This window comes from Adiantum capillus-veneris, chromosome 23, assembly GCF_014529385.1.
Source record: "Adiantum capillus-veneris isolate H3 chromosome 23, ASM1452938v2, whole genome shotgun sequence".
Lineage (NCBI taxonomy): Eukaryota > Viridiplantae > Streptophyta > Polypodiopsida > Polypodiales > Pteridaceae > Adiantum > Adiantum capillus-veneris.
This window is the reverse complement of record NC_140953.1, coordinates 89735505-89749644: the sequence shown is the minus strand read 5'-3', so window position 1 is coordinate 89749644 and position 14140 is coordinate 89735505. Positions and strand designations below refer to the sequence as shown.

Genomic DNA, 14140 nt, shown 5'->3' with positions numbered 1-14140 from the left:
TAGAATGACAGGAGAATCTGTTTGAAAGAAGTCACCGTGCGTGGATGCACTGGCACATGGTTGCAATTGCAGCTAGGTGTGTCATTGCAAAAACGCAAGATGACTATGTTTTATGTTTCTTCCCGTCATTCTTGCTTTGGCACATGGTTGCAATTGCGACTAGGTGTGTTGCTGCTAGATTCACGATAGCATCTAATGCATGAATGTGTGCTCAAATAATTTCATAATGTTTCATATGCTTGAATCTTGAAAGAAGACATCGTGAGTGGATGCACTGGCACATGGTTGCAATTGTGACTAGGTGTGTCATTGCAAAAGCGTAGGATGACTATGTTTTATGTTGCTCCCAGTCATTCATGCTTCGGCACATGGTTGCAATTGCGACTAGGTGTGTTGCTGCTAGATTGACGGTAGCATCTGTTTGAAAGAAGTCACCGTGCATGGATGCACTAGCACATGGTTTCAATTGCAGCTAGGTGTGTCATTGCAAAAGCGTAGGGTGACTATGTTTTATGTTGCTCCCAGTCATTCATGCTTCGGCACATGGTTGCAAATGCGACTAGGTGTGTTGCTGCTAGAATGACAGGAGCATCTGTTTGAAAGAAGTCACCGTGCGTGGATGCACTGGCACATGGTTGCAATTGCGGCTAGGTGTGTCATTGCAAAAGCGTAGGGTGACTATGTTTTATGTTGCTCCCAGTCATTCATGCTTCGGCACATGGTTGCAATTGCGACTAGGTGTGTTGCTGCTAGATTGACGGTAGCATCTGTTTGTAAGTTTTTGTATGGTGAGGCATTGGCACATGGTTGCAATTGCGATTAGGTGTGTCACTGCCCAAGCGTACGAGATCTATAGTCTATACTGCACTTTTTCTTTCACGTAGAAAAGATCCAAATGGAGTGGCACATAGTTATATTTCACAATGTGTTGTTTGCAATAATACCATTGCAGACAAAATGGATCCTTCTGCTACTTCAATGATAGAGTTCAAAAAGAAAATTAGACAATTGTTGATTACAATCGTCAGTGCACTAGATCCCGACGATATAGTGCAGATTGTTGCAGATGAGTCTAGATTGCAATCATTATATAGTGAGATTGCCCACAAAATTTTGTTGTTATATCTAGACAAAACAACCGAATCAATAATCTCATTACTGAGCAGTTGGGTGGGCAATGTGCCCAAGGTGGCCTGTGATTTGAAAGAGGAATGCCCTCAAGAAGTAGACAAGGGTAAGCTAGAGCATTGGAACGCGAGATGGAGAGCTGAAAAGGAGAGGTCAAGGCAAGCATCCCACATAGACACACAGTTTTTCCTAAGCAAGAAAATGCGAATGGCTATCACCAGAGTTATGGGGAGCAGCCAAGTTGGAGAACCGTTTATTGAGGAGGCTGCCATTGAGGGAACATCGGGTTCTACTGCTTCTGCCAGTCACCTGGAGAGCAGTATATACAATTATGAATGTAGTATGACTTTGGGCATTCCAAATAAGTCCATTAAGAAGATCAAGAAACTTGGGTGAGGGGCTTATGGCACAGGGTGGCAAGTTCAAATCAAAGGGATCGGTTTCCTTCCTGCAACGAATACTTATTGTGCCAAGGAGTTCAAAGGACAGGCCAAGCATCAGTGGAAAAGCTTTGCATCAGAAAGTGGAGTAGATCTCAACCATAGAGGGATTGTGAGGAGTATTTCCCACTCTGTAACATTGCCATGGTTTCTAATATTCCCCTACTTCAATGGGGGAACTTTAGGTGATCTTATGGAGACAGTTCCCCTTCCACATGGCTCTTTCACGACGCTTGTAGCGCATCAAGAGGGGAAAGGAAATATCCCTGAAGACTTTAAATGGGAGCAGCCCTCTGAAGACAAGAAAACACGTATCAAGAGCCTGTGCAATCATGCTCCCTCGTTGATCCATGCCTTGGTGAAGGCATTGCGATTCGCACATGACAAGGGAGTGATCCACAATGATCTCCATCCATGGAACATCATGTTGGACTTTACCAAGGATCTCACTCCCCGTATTGGAATAATTGATTGGGGATTGGCTCTGCGTGTTGGCTTAGAGACACAAAAGACCAACAATACCGATGAAAACTGGCAAAAGCTTCACCCTTGGCGAGCTTCTGAGTTACTAGATGGCAAGAGTTTATGCCCATGGACCAAGGCCACAGATGTATACGCCATAGGATGGGTGATATGGCAATTTTGTAAGTTTTGTGGAGAGTTCTCTGACTACTACAGCACAGATTGGTTCAAACATAAGGTTTTAGTGGAGGTACAAGCCATATCTAGGATTGTTGTAGAAGGTTGGGTGAGGAAGAAATCCACAAACAGAAAGACATTGGCACTTTTGGACGAAGAATTAGAAAGATTTGAAGCCCAGCTAGAACGATGCTTACGCCCTCCCTCTGAAATGAGTGTAGCCTTTTTTTTATGGATATATGATGTACTTTATGAAGCAGGGTTTTCTGAGACTTGTGACTTATAAAAGCACTTTTAAAAATTGGGTTTTATGCGCCATGGATGATGTATGAGTAATAAAAACACTTTGTTATATCTCAATAGACAACAAATTTTCTATGAGTTTTGTTTTGTCTCTTAAGTTTCAAGCAATAAGCCACGTGGAGTCACTGATTGTCATTCATTGATTTGAAAAATGGTGGTTACTCTTATATCAATTGATCGTCGTAAGATGGTGGTTATTCTAATATCAATTGATTGTCGTAAAATGGTGGTTAAAATTATAGCAATTGATTGTCGTAAAATGGTGGTTACTCTTATAGCAATTGATTATCATTAAGTTTATATGCCATAACTGAAGTATAGTGTTTAATCAGGATATGGATAATGATAATCAAAGGGCTAAGCGCGCTTTTGAGCGTCTCAGATCCATGTGTCAAGGCGGTGGAGTGAACGACACCACTCGAATTGCTGCTCGTTGCTCCCAGTGGGTACACAACGGAAAGAGGTGAACACTAGGATTGACCGAGAAATGGTGAAATCCATATGGCTAGGCGTTGTAGATGACAACATCAAGAAAGGCCGACTCAAGCTATCACAATGCATTAATGCAGACATACGAGACAATGGAGAGAACATATATCTCGATTTTATGGGTCATCCTATGCATCATATGGATTGTCCATTGTGGTTTGCCAAGATGTTATACATGCATTATGTCTTGGGTGAAGCAGTGAACTTTAGCTCAAGGACACCTCACATGACGGTTGAGGACATTCACAGTACTGCAATCACCGTCACACGGCAAGAGATGTCATTGGCACTAGAAGGTGCATCAATGGAAGTGCACCAAGTTAAGGAGGAGCTTCAAACTCAACTCAGGCAAGCATCACAAGCTACACAAGGCTCTAATGCAGAAGAAACCCTAAATAGAGACTTGCAAAGGGAGGTGAAGGTGCTATCTCGCCACGTAAAAGAGTTAGAGGCGACTATAAAAAAACAAAATGCTGCCACATTGATTGAGCACCCAACATCTATTGAGGCCCCTCCAGCTTCTGGTGAGCATGGTGGTCCTTGCCCCATATGTAGATCATTCTTTCATGAGTGGTGTGGTCACTTCAGCTTGCCATGCGGACATATGTATCATATATGATGCTTGATGCAAAGCATGATGAATAACTTTCATTGTGCTATATGTGAGTTTGAGATATCCAAAAAGCTATATGCAACGTTCAAAATGTCTGAAGGCTATAATAAGCTTAAAGGTCAGCGTGAATAGGAGAATGAAGATATTCTCACAAATATTTCACTATCACTTGGATAGTTTTTGTAACATTTGAAAACATTTACTCGTTGTCTTGGGAGAATTTATTAGTGAATTGTGAATTGTCTTCACTTTTGTCTTCACTTCAGCTTCAATTATGATATGTGATAATGCAACGATTTGTTAGGGTTTTGTATATTATGAAGCTTTAATAGTGATTTGTGGCCTTGTAAAGGTTTTTAAGGGCTTCGTTTATTATTAAGCAAATGTCTAAACCTTAAACTAAGTATAAAAAAAAGCTTATAAGATAAACAATTTCTGAACTTAACCAGAATTCAGTCAATGGATTCCTTAATCTATTAATTAAACCACCGTCGCTTGCTGCGACGGGTCAAAGTTGGTTCAATTTCCAAATTCTCTTCAATCTCTTCTAAAGTACATGTAGTTTCTACTTCATGAGATTCCCCTTGCAGCTCATTGTCTTCGTCCACCTCATCATTGGTTACATCATAAGTCCAGTACGGCATCTCCTCTTTGTAGTTCTCAGCTTGCACTCTTGCCAATAGCCGATGGTTGCAGTACATATACACCAATTTTTCAGCTCTTGAATTTAGAAGGCGGTTTCTGATGGTGGAATGTACATATTTATATGTACTCCAGTTTCTCTCAGAACTTGAATTGGATGCACATTGGGCTAGGATTCTAACAGCTAGGCGTTTAAGGGTGGGTGCACTACCACCATTCATCATCCGCCACTTCCACGCTGGTTGCTCCGTGGTGCCATTGCCCAATACTCTGGATCCAATAAGAAAGCTACGCTGTGTAGTGGACTATGTGCTCCAACCCATCGACCATGCACATACTTTCTCAAAATTTCTCTCCTCTTTTGAGTGAATGGTGTCTTCCAAGGCTTCACAATTGGTTCTTGGGGCTCCTCTGGATTTGCAAGGCTTTCTTGAACAGTCCACCAAGCCATCCACACCTTACCTATGTTAGGCAAGGCAGAATCCAGTTGGCGTAATGCGAGTATAATTGGCATCATGACATTGTGCACATCCACCACATCATCCCAGAAGTGGCGATCAGCTAATAGATCTCTGATCACCCCTATTTTGCTTTTTATCTTCTCCCTTTGATCAGCCTCCCATTTTTAAAAAGTGGCACAAACAAATGTCTCCATCACAACATTCTTATTTTTTATTAGTGATTCTACCGTATAGTAGTTGGTGCAAAATCTAGTTTCGCATGGTAGTTTTAACATAGTAGACATCCTCTGATGGTACATGTCAAGAACCCTCTGACGCACAAAACAAACTTGACTATTAAGCGAGCATTGTCTACTATCCATTTGAACCACTCTGTGTCCTCCCTCTTGTACCAATCTTGCAATACCAAGTTCAAGCTGTGTGTACTGCAACCAACACTATATAGGTGAGAGAAGCGACTTTCAAGTATTCTACTTGCAGCCCTGCAATTTTTGGCATTGTCCATGATTACTTGGACAACATTTTCTTTTCCAAGTTCCTCAACTGCGTCGCCAATGATGTCAGCTATAAAACTGCCAGACTTTATTTGACCAGAGCTATCCACATCTTTGATAAAACATTCACCACAAGGACATACAAGCATGATGTTGATCAATGTCCGCCTTTGAACGTTGGACCAACCATCACTAACTATGGTGTATCCAGATTGTTCTGTTGCATTTAATATTACCCTTTGAATATCCTGTTGTGTGCTTGTGTAACATTTATCCAACAGTTGGTTTCTCATATGGTGATATGTTGGAGGGGTAAATCCAGCACCATACTCCCCAATGCGTTTCCAAGCTGACTTCCATGCATCACGGGTGACAATGTCCAATGATCCCCCAGTGAAATAGACGGCTTTCACTAGTGCAAGTTGTGCTTCTTCTAAGGCAAGTGTTTTGAAGCTCTCGTGTGTAAGCTAACCTGTCTACTTTTTGACGATCCTACCTGAAAGTCAGGAGATCCATGGTTTGAGGTGTACTTCCATCGATATGAGAAGTTGGTTCCCTACTTTGAGTGCTTCCATTGGTGGGCGTTACACCCAATGATCCCTCATACTGGTTTGATCTTATCGATACGGGGGTGTGATGGTCGAAAGTAGAGAGTTTTGATCTTTTGCTCGTGGAAATTAGCTTACCAATTAAAGATTTTAAGTGCATAGCTGCTTCTTCTGCACCTAAGCCCTTGCACTTTCCTCCTTGGATTCTGGTATTGCCACCTAGCAAATGATCCCTTATTCTTGGTGCTCCTCTAGATTTCTCTTCGCCACAAAAGTTGCATTTCCAATCTTGATACTTATTTAAATTTGTGGCAAAATTCCACTCGGGTCCTGGACTTTTTCCACCTGCCTTTCACTTGCCCTGCGAAGTGGTGCCCTGCGAAGCAGGACCTAGCATCGAGGTAGGAGGTCTCCTCAAGGAAGCCAGGCTTGAGACACCACCATCACCGCTCACATTCCTGGTGGAAGACATACTTATTGGATGCCTGCAATACCAATAAACATAGCTCAGTATTCTATCTCTTCTTTCAATTATTATTCAAACCAAACATTAGTGTTATAATCAATATCACACACAAGCGTAGTAGTGAAGCTTGAAGGGAACAAACCTCAATCTACTCAAACATGAGCAAGCAAATACAACGGTGAATCAAATATGCGATCATTTCATCCCAAAAGTAGAGATATCGACCCAAAGATTCACCTTCCTACCCCTTTCATGAATCAGTCTAGTCCAAAAAAGAACTAATGACCCATGATTGGAGCTCTAATCGAAATAGCAAGCAAATACAACGGTGAATCAAATATGTGATCAGTCCATCCCAAAAGTAGAGATATCGACCCAAAGATTCACCTTCCTACCTCCTTTCATGAATCAGTCCAGTCCAAAAAAGAACTAATGACCCATGATTGGAGCTCTAATCGGAATAGCAAGCAAATACAACGGTGAATCAAACATGTGATCAGTCCATCCCAAAAGTAGAGATATCGACCCAAAGATTCACCTTTCTATCTCTTTTCAAGAATCAGTTCAGTCCAAAAAAGAACTAATGACCCATGATAGAAGTTCTAATCAATATAGCAATCAATTTAGCAAATATAACGGTGAACCAAACATGAGATTAGTCCATCCCAAATGTAGAGATACCGACCCAAAGATTCACCTTTCTACCTCCTTTCAAGAATCAGTTCAGTCCAAAAAAGAATTAATGATCCATGATCAGAGTTTCATTAAGTTCTAATTTTTTTTTAAGACTATTCATATTTTTTACCTTTTGTTTTTCTTCTAAATTTTAAAGGATGACCAAATTTAGAGGAAGCGGTGATGTGATGTGATGTCTACTACAGGGTTATATAGAGCCGTCAAATATGGAGGGGGTACATGACGGGGCCAGCGGGATTCTTGCTTTGCCACCCGGCCCGTCGGGATTTATAATATGCCCGCCGGGGTTTGTGGTTGCCCCGCCGGTTTTACATTTTCTATCGGTCTTCGTAAGTCATGACATTAAATATGTTATTAACATGAAAAAAATAGTGATAATAACAACAATAATTAACATTTAACAAAATGCGTCATCGTGTAATTAAAATCCCTGTGGAGGATAGATCATTGTGAGTAGCTATAGACACAGCATTAACTTTTGGTTGTCGTGAAAGTGTATCGGCCACTTGATTGTGCTTACTAGCAATGTGAGCAATATGGAAATTAAATTGCAAAAGAAAACTTGCCCACCTCATTTGTTTGTCAGAAAGCTTGGTTTGCGTCATGAAATACTTGAAACTTTGGTGGTCGGTTCGTAGAATAAATGGAGTCCCCAATAAGTAGTGCTTCCATGTGTCTAGGGCATGTATAACAGCTAAAAGCTCTTTCTCATAAATGCCCAAGACTCGTTCATCGGTATTGAGCCTTCGGCTCTCATATGCTATTGCATGCCCTTCTTGAAGCAAAACTGCTCCAAGGCAATCACCACAAGCATCACATTGGACCTCAAATGGCTTTGAGATATCCAGAAGCATGAGGACAGGTTGGGAGGTAAGATTTTCTTTGAGCTTATCAAAGGCATTTTGCTCCTTAGCAGTCCATACATACTTAACATTCTTCTTAGTTAAGTCATGTAGTGGTCCTACTTTTTGAGAGAATTTTGCTATGAAGCACCTATTGTATGTACACATACTAATAAAGCTTCTTAGCTCACGTAGATTCCTTGGATTAGGCCATGCTTTTATTACCTCTAACTTCGATGGATCCATACGGATACCATCTTGAGAGATAATATGACCTAGGCATTGAATCTCTTGAAGGAAAAATTCACTTTTCTTTACTTCTTTCTTGACCTGAATGAGCTTTGCTTGAGTATGCTGGACTGCATGACCCCATGCATTAGCCAGGGAGGAGAATATACAAAAGGCCTCAGTCCAATGTTTTGGACTACTTCTTGGACAATGGGGAGCTTAAATAAGTTGGGGTCTATGTGGAACTAGTTTTTCCTAACTCTGATAGCTTTGTCATCTGTGGTAATTTCCAGGGGATAGTGATCTGAGATACAAGCATTGAATCACGGTTTATCTTTCACTCTATTGAAGTAGTTGATCAACCCTAGGTTGATGTAACGTCTATCTAGCCTAGCTTTTTGAGCCATGTTCCCTTTACCATAATTTTGCTAGGTAAAGTCTCCTTCAATCCCAATACCCCATAGTTGATGTCTGTTCTTGAGCATGTCCCAAGCATTTCTCTCACTTCCTCTTATGGTCATGCCTTGGTGTATGAATCTATCCTCCAGGGTTTCCACAATGTTAAGATCCCTAATCAAGATGATGGGGCCTAGAAGGGCGGCAATTTCTGTCCAGAGTTTGGTTCTATCCCCTACCATTCCTCTTGCATAAATACCTACCAAACAGGCATTGAGAGGGTATGGAAGGAAGATCGAGAACCAATTGCGCTCATTAATAATTTCTAGGTTAGAGTCTTTAAAGCGATTGGGAACCCCTAGAGCACATCCTCCTAAGCCATGTGAGTGAGAATCTTGGATCCATAAATGATTCTTAGAGAGTCCTTCTAGTGCTCTGGCAAGTTCAGCTCTTGTAGTTTTGACTTCTTGAAGAAGTATATATTGAATGGGTTATTCCAAATCCAGCTAGCTACTTTTTTAACCTTGGAGGGGTTAGACAACCCCTTGATGTTCCATGATAATACTTTCATTTGGTAGCACGTTCATCTTTCTTACCACCTAAGGATCTCAAGGGTGTCTGAGACACGCTAGCATGAGATCTTTCGTTATCCTTAGTGACTTCCATCGGGACATCGTTGTCAGGAGGTTGGACATGCGCAATGTCTGTGGAGGCCTGACTTCTTGATTAAGATCAGGCAATGCCTGGTCCAGAGTATTGACTTGTTCCTCTAGTCTCAAGGAGGAGGGAGATTCTTGCCTCTAGGTAGGGGGATGAGTTCCCCTGAATCGTCTAAGTCACTTTCTACGAAATCGTGAACTCGAGATAAGATAGAAAACTTGTTATGTTGGACTAATTTTTTGTTCTTTTCACTCCGTGTGGACTGAGAGCTTCTATTTTTATTTCTGTGAACTTTGGTAAAAACGTGGTCATCCTGAGGGAGTTTACCCTTACTTTTTCCTAGTCCCTCTTCTACCGAGGGGGGAGCCTTATTAGCAGAGTCACCTTGAGGCTGGAGGGAGACTTAGCTGGACAATCGAGCCCAAAGTGACCTTTTTTACCACAAGCAAAATAGGTATCGGGGAGATATTTGTACTCAACCGCCTCGTCCAATACTTCCCCATCATCAATGAGGATTTCTATACATCGAAGAAGCTTATCTAGATTGGAGATGTCCATTTCTACCAGAACCTGCGGGTGCCAAGCAGGATTATAGAAGACTTGTCTCTATCTTCGTCCTAGGACCTTGCCAAGCTTGCCTGCTATGATGCCCAAATGCTAACATAAATGCAGGGGGAGGTTAGGGAACTTAACCCAACCGGGTAGCTTTTGGAAGCACAGACGCCGAGGTTGAAGGACTTGTTCCACTTAAATAAGTAGAGGGGGGACCGACCAATAACCCACTGCCCAAGACTTAAAGCTTGAAAAGCCATAGCTTCCTCTTTTCTGTGGATTTCCCTCTTCTTGTGGGTTCCCACATTTAATCTAGAATTACAAAGTGTGTGTGTGTGTGTGTGTGTGTGTGTGTGTTTTGAGAGAGAGAGAGAGAGAGAGAGAGAGAGAGAGAGAGAGAGAGGAGGTGTTGAAGAAACAAGAGAACGTTAAAATAGGTTTTTTTTCCAGGTGTAAGGTTTGACATTAAAGTAACAAACAATGATTAAAAGATCACCACTTCAAGCTATCATTGCCTTATCTCCAAAGCTAAAAAGACACAACCCAACCACATGATAAATTTGGTAACGCCAACGGAACCAAAGCCAAAAAAAGTTACCAATTGTAACTTCATTTGAGTCGGAGTTACCATTTGGTAACTTGGATTTTCTTACACACTACCATATGGTAACACAATTTTCTCAAATAGTTGCCACTAAGGTTCATGTTTAACTTACATAATATACACAATATATATATATATATATATATATATATATATATATATATATATATATATATATATATATATATATATACAAACACTCAATTACAAGAGTTACCATTCCAATTACAAACGTTACCAATTGGTAACTTCAAATTTTGCAATGTTACCACTAGTAATTTTATTACAAAAATCAAATTTATACAGTGAACCCAACACTAAGGCATAGTGATGGCAAAAAAGGTTTGCCATCATTAACGTAAAGTGTGGCACTTAAAGGGTTTGCCATCATTAAATTACAATATGGCATTAATCTGCAAGTTTTATGGAATGATCCACAGTTGATCCCTAGAGTCCATGCTATACTAATTGGCCTAAAGTACGTTTTTTTTTTTTTTTTGGGGGGTGTGTGGGGTTTTTGGTTTGTTTTTGGGGTGGGGGTGGGGGCTTTTATGTTATTAAGTGCCCACGATTATAAGAAAAGAAAAACCTTTATCGGAATGGTTGCAACATCTTTCAAGGTGAACACGGACAAAGCATGCACATCAGAAATGCGTGCATTTTACCTGCTTTAATGAAGAGGGGGGTCCCTTGAGGCAAAGCAATATGGGGCTAGCATCTCTCCAGAGTCTCTACATGGAAAAATATCCAATTGGAATGGGGTCATGCGTTATATTCATATATTAAAGGTAGCCTTTTTTGTGCCCCCTTTTTTTTTTAATTGACAAAAGTAGGTTGTAAAGAGAGCTTTTTTGCTTGTGCAAAGTTGAAAACCGAAGTGGTCACTTTTTTTAAAAGGCAAAAAGAGCTACGTCATATGTGATGTGAAGAGAGGACAAAAAGTGAGGGAAAAAGCAGAAATAAAGTACACAGAAAGGGATAAAGATCAAAATCTAGGCCTCAATTGGCTATTGAAAGGCATCTTTCAGGCTTACAGCCTACGGCCAAACCAAAGGCCACTATTTCACAAAGGGACAGTTTGTGGGGCCTAGATCGGATAAAAACAAGCAACACATGCACATAACAGAATCTTCATTGTCACCCACTTCACTTGGAAAGCCTCACAAGTTCAAGGCGCAAATTCACAAGAAGTTTTGGACAAATCCTCACAGGGCGGCGGCCCCTACCCCCAATCGTACCTAGCTAGGTATGCAATCACCTGTGCCTCCCTCACAGAAGCTCATGATGTTATTCATTGTATGAAAAACACTGGAAAAGTCTCCGTTTTCCTTCATGATAAAATTTCTTAATCCTCTTGTGATTCTGTTGTTCCAAGAGGGAGTGAGTGTGTATGTTGTGATTCTGTTGTTCCAAGAGGGAGTGAGTGTGTATGTGAGAGAGAGAGGAAGAGCTCTAGATTTTGTATATGTAGCCTAGTGTATGTTGTCATGAGTGTGGGTGTTTGTGCTTAGTGTAAACGCAAGTGAGTGTGTGTGTGTGTGTTGAAGTGTTGCTCTCCCTCTATGTGATTTCTAAAGGGACACACCATGCACACACACAACTCCCCACCTGCTCCACACCCCCCAACAGAGAACCCCTTCACCCCCATCCTCCCTTTCACAACCCCCTCAGACCTGGCTTCCCTCTATGAGCTTGGGTCCGAGCTCGGCCGCGGCCAATTTGGCATCATCCGCAGCTGCAAACATCAATCCTTAGGCACGATCTTCGCTTGCAAGTCCATCTCCAAACTTGGCATTCGCTGTTCCCGCGACATTGAAAATGTCATCCGAGAGGTTCTCCTCATGAAGAAACTCTCCAAATCTGCTGATTCCTTACAGGCTTGCCCCACTATATTTTCTGCGACGGATCGCACCTCCCACAGGAGCTTTACTAGTGCTGCCCCTGCGTGTGGCATCGTCGGATTGCACGATGTTGTCGAAGACAGTAGATTTGTGCATCTTATCATGGATATATGCCAAGGGGGCGACCTCTTCGACAGAATTGTGAAGAGGAAGTGTTACCCAGAAGCCCAAGCTGCCTCTCTCTTGAAAAGCCTGCTCGAGACACTGCAACTGTGCCATAGCATGGGGGTCATGCACCGGGACCTCAAACCTGAGAACATCCTTTTTTTTGATGAGTCCGACGCATCCCCGATCAAGCTTGCAGACTTCGGCCTTGCGCTTGAGTTCACCCCAGGTAAAAAATTTGCCCTTCTCTGATTTCAGTAGTCTGCTGATTTCCAGCTCTGTAGAAATGATATTTGATGATTTCAACATGCGGGTTCGCTACATTCGCGTTCATGTGCATGCATACACACATCCCCACAGACATGAGAGACAAGCTCCACATACATGCAAGGGTGGCTTACATACTGGTGCTGATCTTGCTTGTGATGGTGCAGGACAAAAGGTCTCTGGCATGGCCGGAAGCACATTCTACATGGCACCAGAGATGTTGCGAGGTGAGGAGTATACGGAACAGATCGACATGTGGAGTGCGGGAGTGATTCTGTATGTGTTGCTGAGTGGAGTGCCCCCTTTTTGGGAGGCAACAGAGCAAGAAACCTTGAAAGCAATCCAGGAGGGGGATTTGAGCTTCCCGCCAGACCCTTGGGCAGGGATCTCATCATCTGCAAAGGACTTGATAATTCACATTATTTGCGCGGATGCAGAAGCGCGGCTGTCACCAGCACAAGCCCTAAGTAAGCCATGCCCTGCAAGCTTTGACAGTATGAATTCTAATGGAAAGTTTTGGCTTACATGTAGAGTTTCTCCTTTGTATATGCAGAGCATCCATGGATTCTACAGCATGCGAAGAAAGCTAGACAAGGTCACCGACTCTGTACTGCTCTGAGACACAAATGGTAATTGGCACCACGTCTCGAGCTCAAAACTCTACTTTCGAGATGAAATGAAGATGGGGATTCCATTGAGATGCCAACCCATCCCCACAATCAATCGGAAGTTGACACGTGGCGCTTGTGCAACGGTACGTGGCGCTTGCTTGTCCACCTCGGTCGACAAGAGGCCAATATTTGGAAGCACAAATCAGCTGGATTGTTGGCATCTATCTACATCACAACAACATTAGCTTTCCATCTGTCAAATTTGTGTGTAGTGTCAACCAAAAACCAGGATCTAAACATCTCGGTTCAAAACCACGTTATTGTTTCTTTCTCTCTTTCGAGTAGGATGTCATATAAATTGTAAATTAGTGAGCCCCTCTCTCTCTCAACAATACAAGGTATGGAGCTCGGTTGTTCATGTGCATCACTTTGGTCTCTTATGACTAGTCTTGGGACCAATAACTAATTACAAGGATCAAATTGCTCATCCATCTCTCTCTCTCTCTCTCTCTCTCTCTCTCTCTCTCTCTCTCTAATGTATTTAAAGAGCATCGCACTCGATGTGAGTCGTAGAAAATTTTAGAAATAGGCTCCTTTTAATAAAAGACATGCTACTCATACTATGCATTCTGGGATAATGGGATTTATACTATTGGCAACACTCTTTTCAACCTATCCCTTTATGTGAACTTGGAAGATTTCCATACTCAGCCCCATAAGTAGGATTGCTTTTACTTTGGATCTTGCTTCTTCTTGGCATGAATACACTCCTTACGCATGAAATGCCTCGTGCCTAGTATTAGTAGGTGTTGATTTGAGCGTTGATTCATGCTCTAACAAGGATATATTCTTGTTGGGAGCTGTTAGTGAAGGTTTGAAAGTATAATTATTGATTCATTAGGTGGCTTTCCACACCATTTCATAGCAACAATTGTTTCATGTGTTATTTTGCTTTAACATTTGTCGCCTCCTTATTGATACAGGTAAGTTGTTGCTTGATTGTCATGAGGTGATTGATATACAAGGATTTCATTCATGTTTTCACATGAAGTATG

General features: G+C 41.8%; 1 protein-coding gene across 1 annotated transcript; it reads left to right on the top strand.

The window, feature by feature from the left end:
• Positions 1–11368: 11368 nt before the first annotated feature.
• Positions 11369–13572, top strand: LOC147428143 (calcium-dependent protein kinase 7-like). The gene is made up of 3 exons (XM_086497337.1): positions 11369–12436; positions 12642–12941; positions 13028–13572. The coding sequence occupies exons 1-3, from the start codon at positions 11788–11790 to the stop codon at positions 13105–13107; spliced, it is 1029 nt and encodes a 342-aa protein (XP_086353463.1). The 5' UTR covers positions 11369–11787; the 3' UTR covers positions 13108–13572.
• The last annotated feature ends 568 nt before the right edge of the window (positions 13573–14140 follow it).

Coding starts and splice junctions, on each gene's coding strand:
- LOC147428143 (XM_086497337.1), top strand. CDS start 11,788: ATGCACACACACAACTCCCCACCTGCTCCACACCCCCCAACAGAGAAC. Junction 12,437..12,641: donor TGCGCTTGAGTTCACCCCAG/GTAAAAAATTTG, acceptor GTGATGGTGCAG/GACAAAAGGTCTCTGGCATG. Junction 12,942..13,027: donor GTCACCAGCACAAGCCCTAA/GTAAGCCATGCC, acceptor TTGTATATGCAG/AGCATCCATGGATTCTACAG.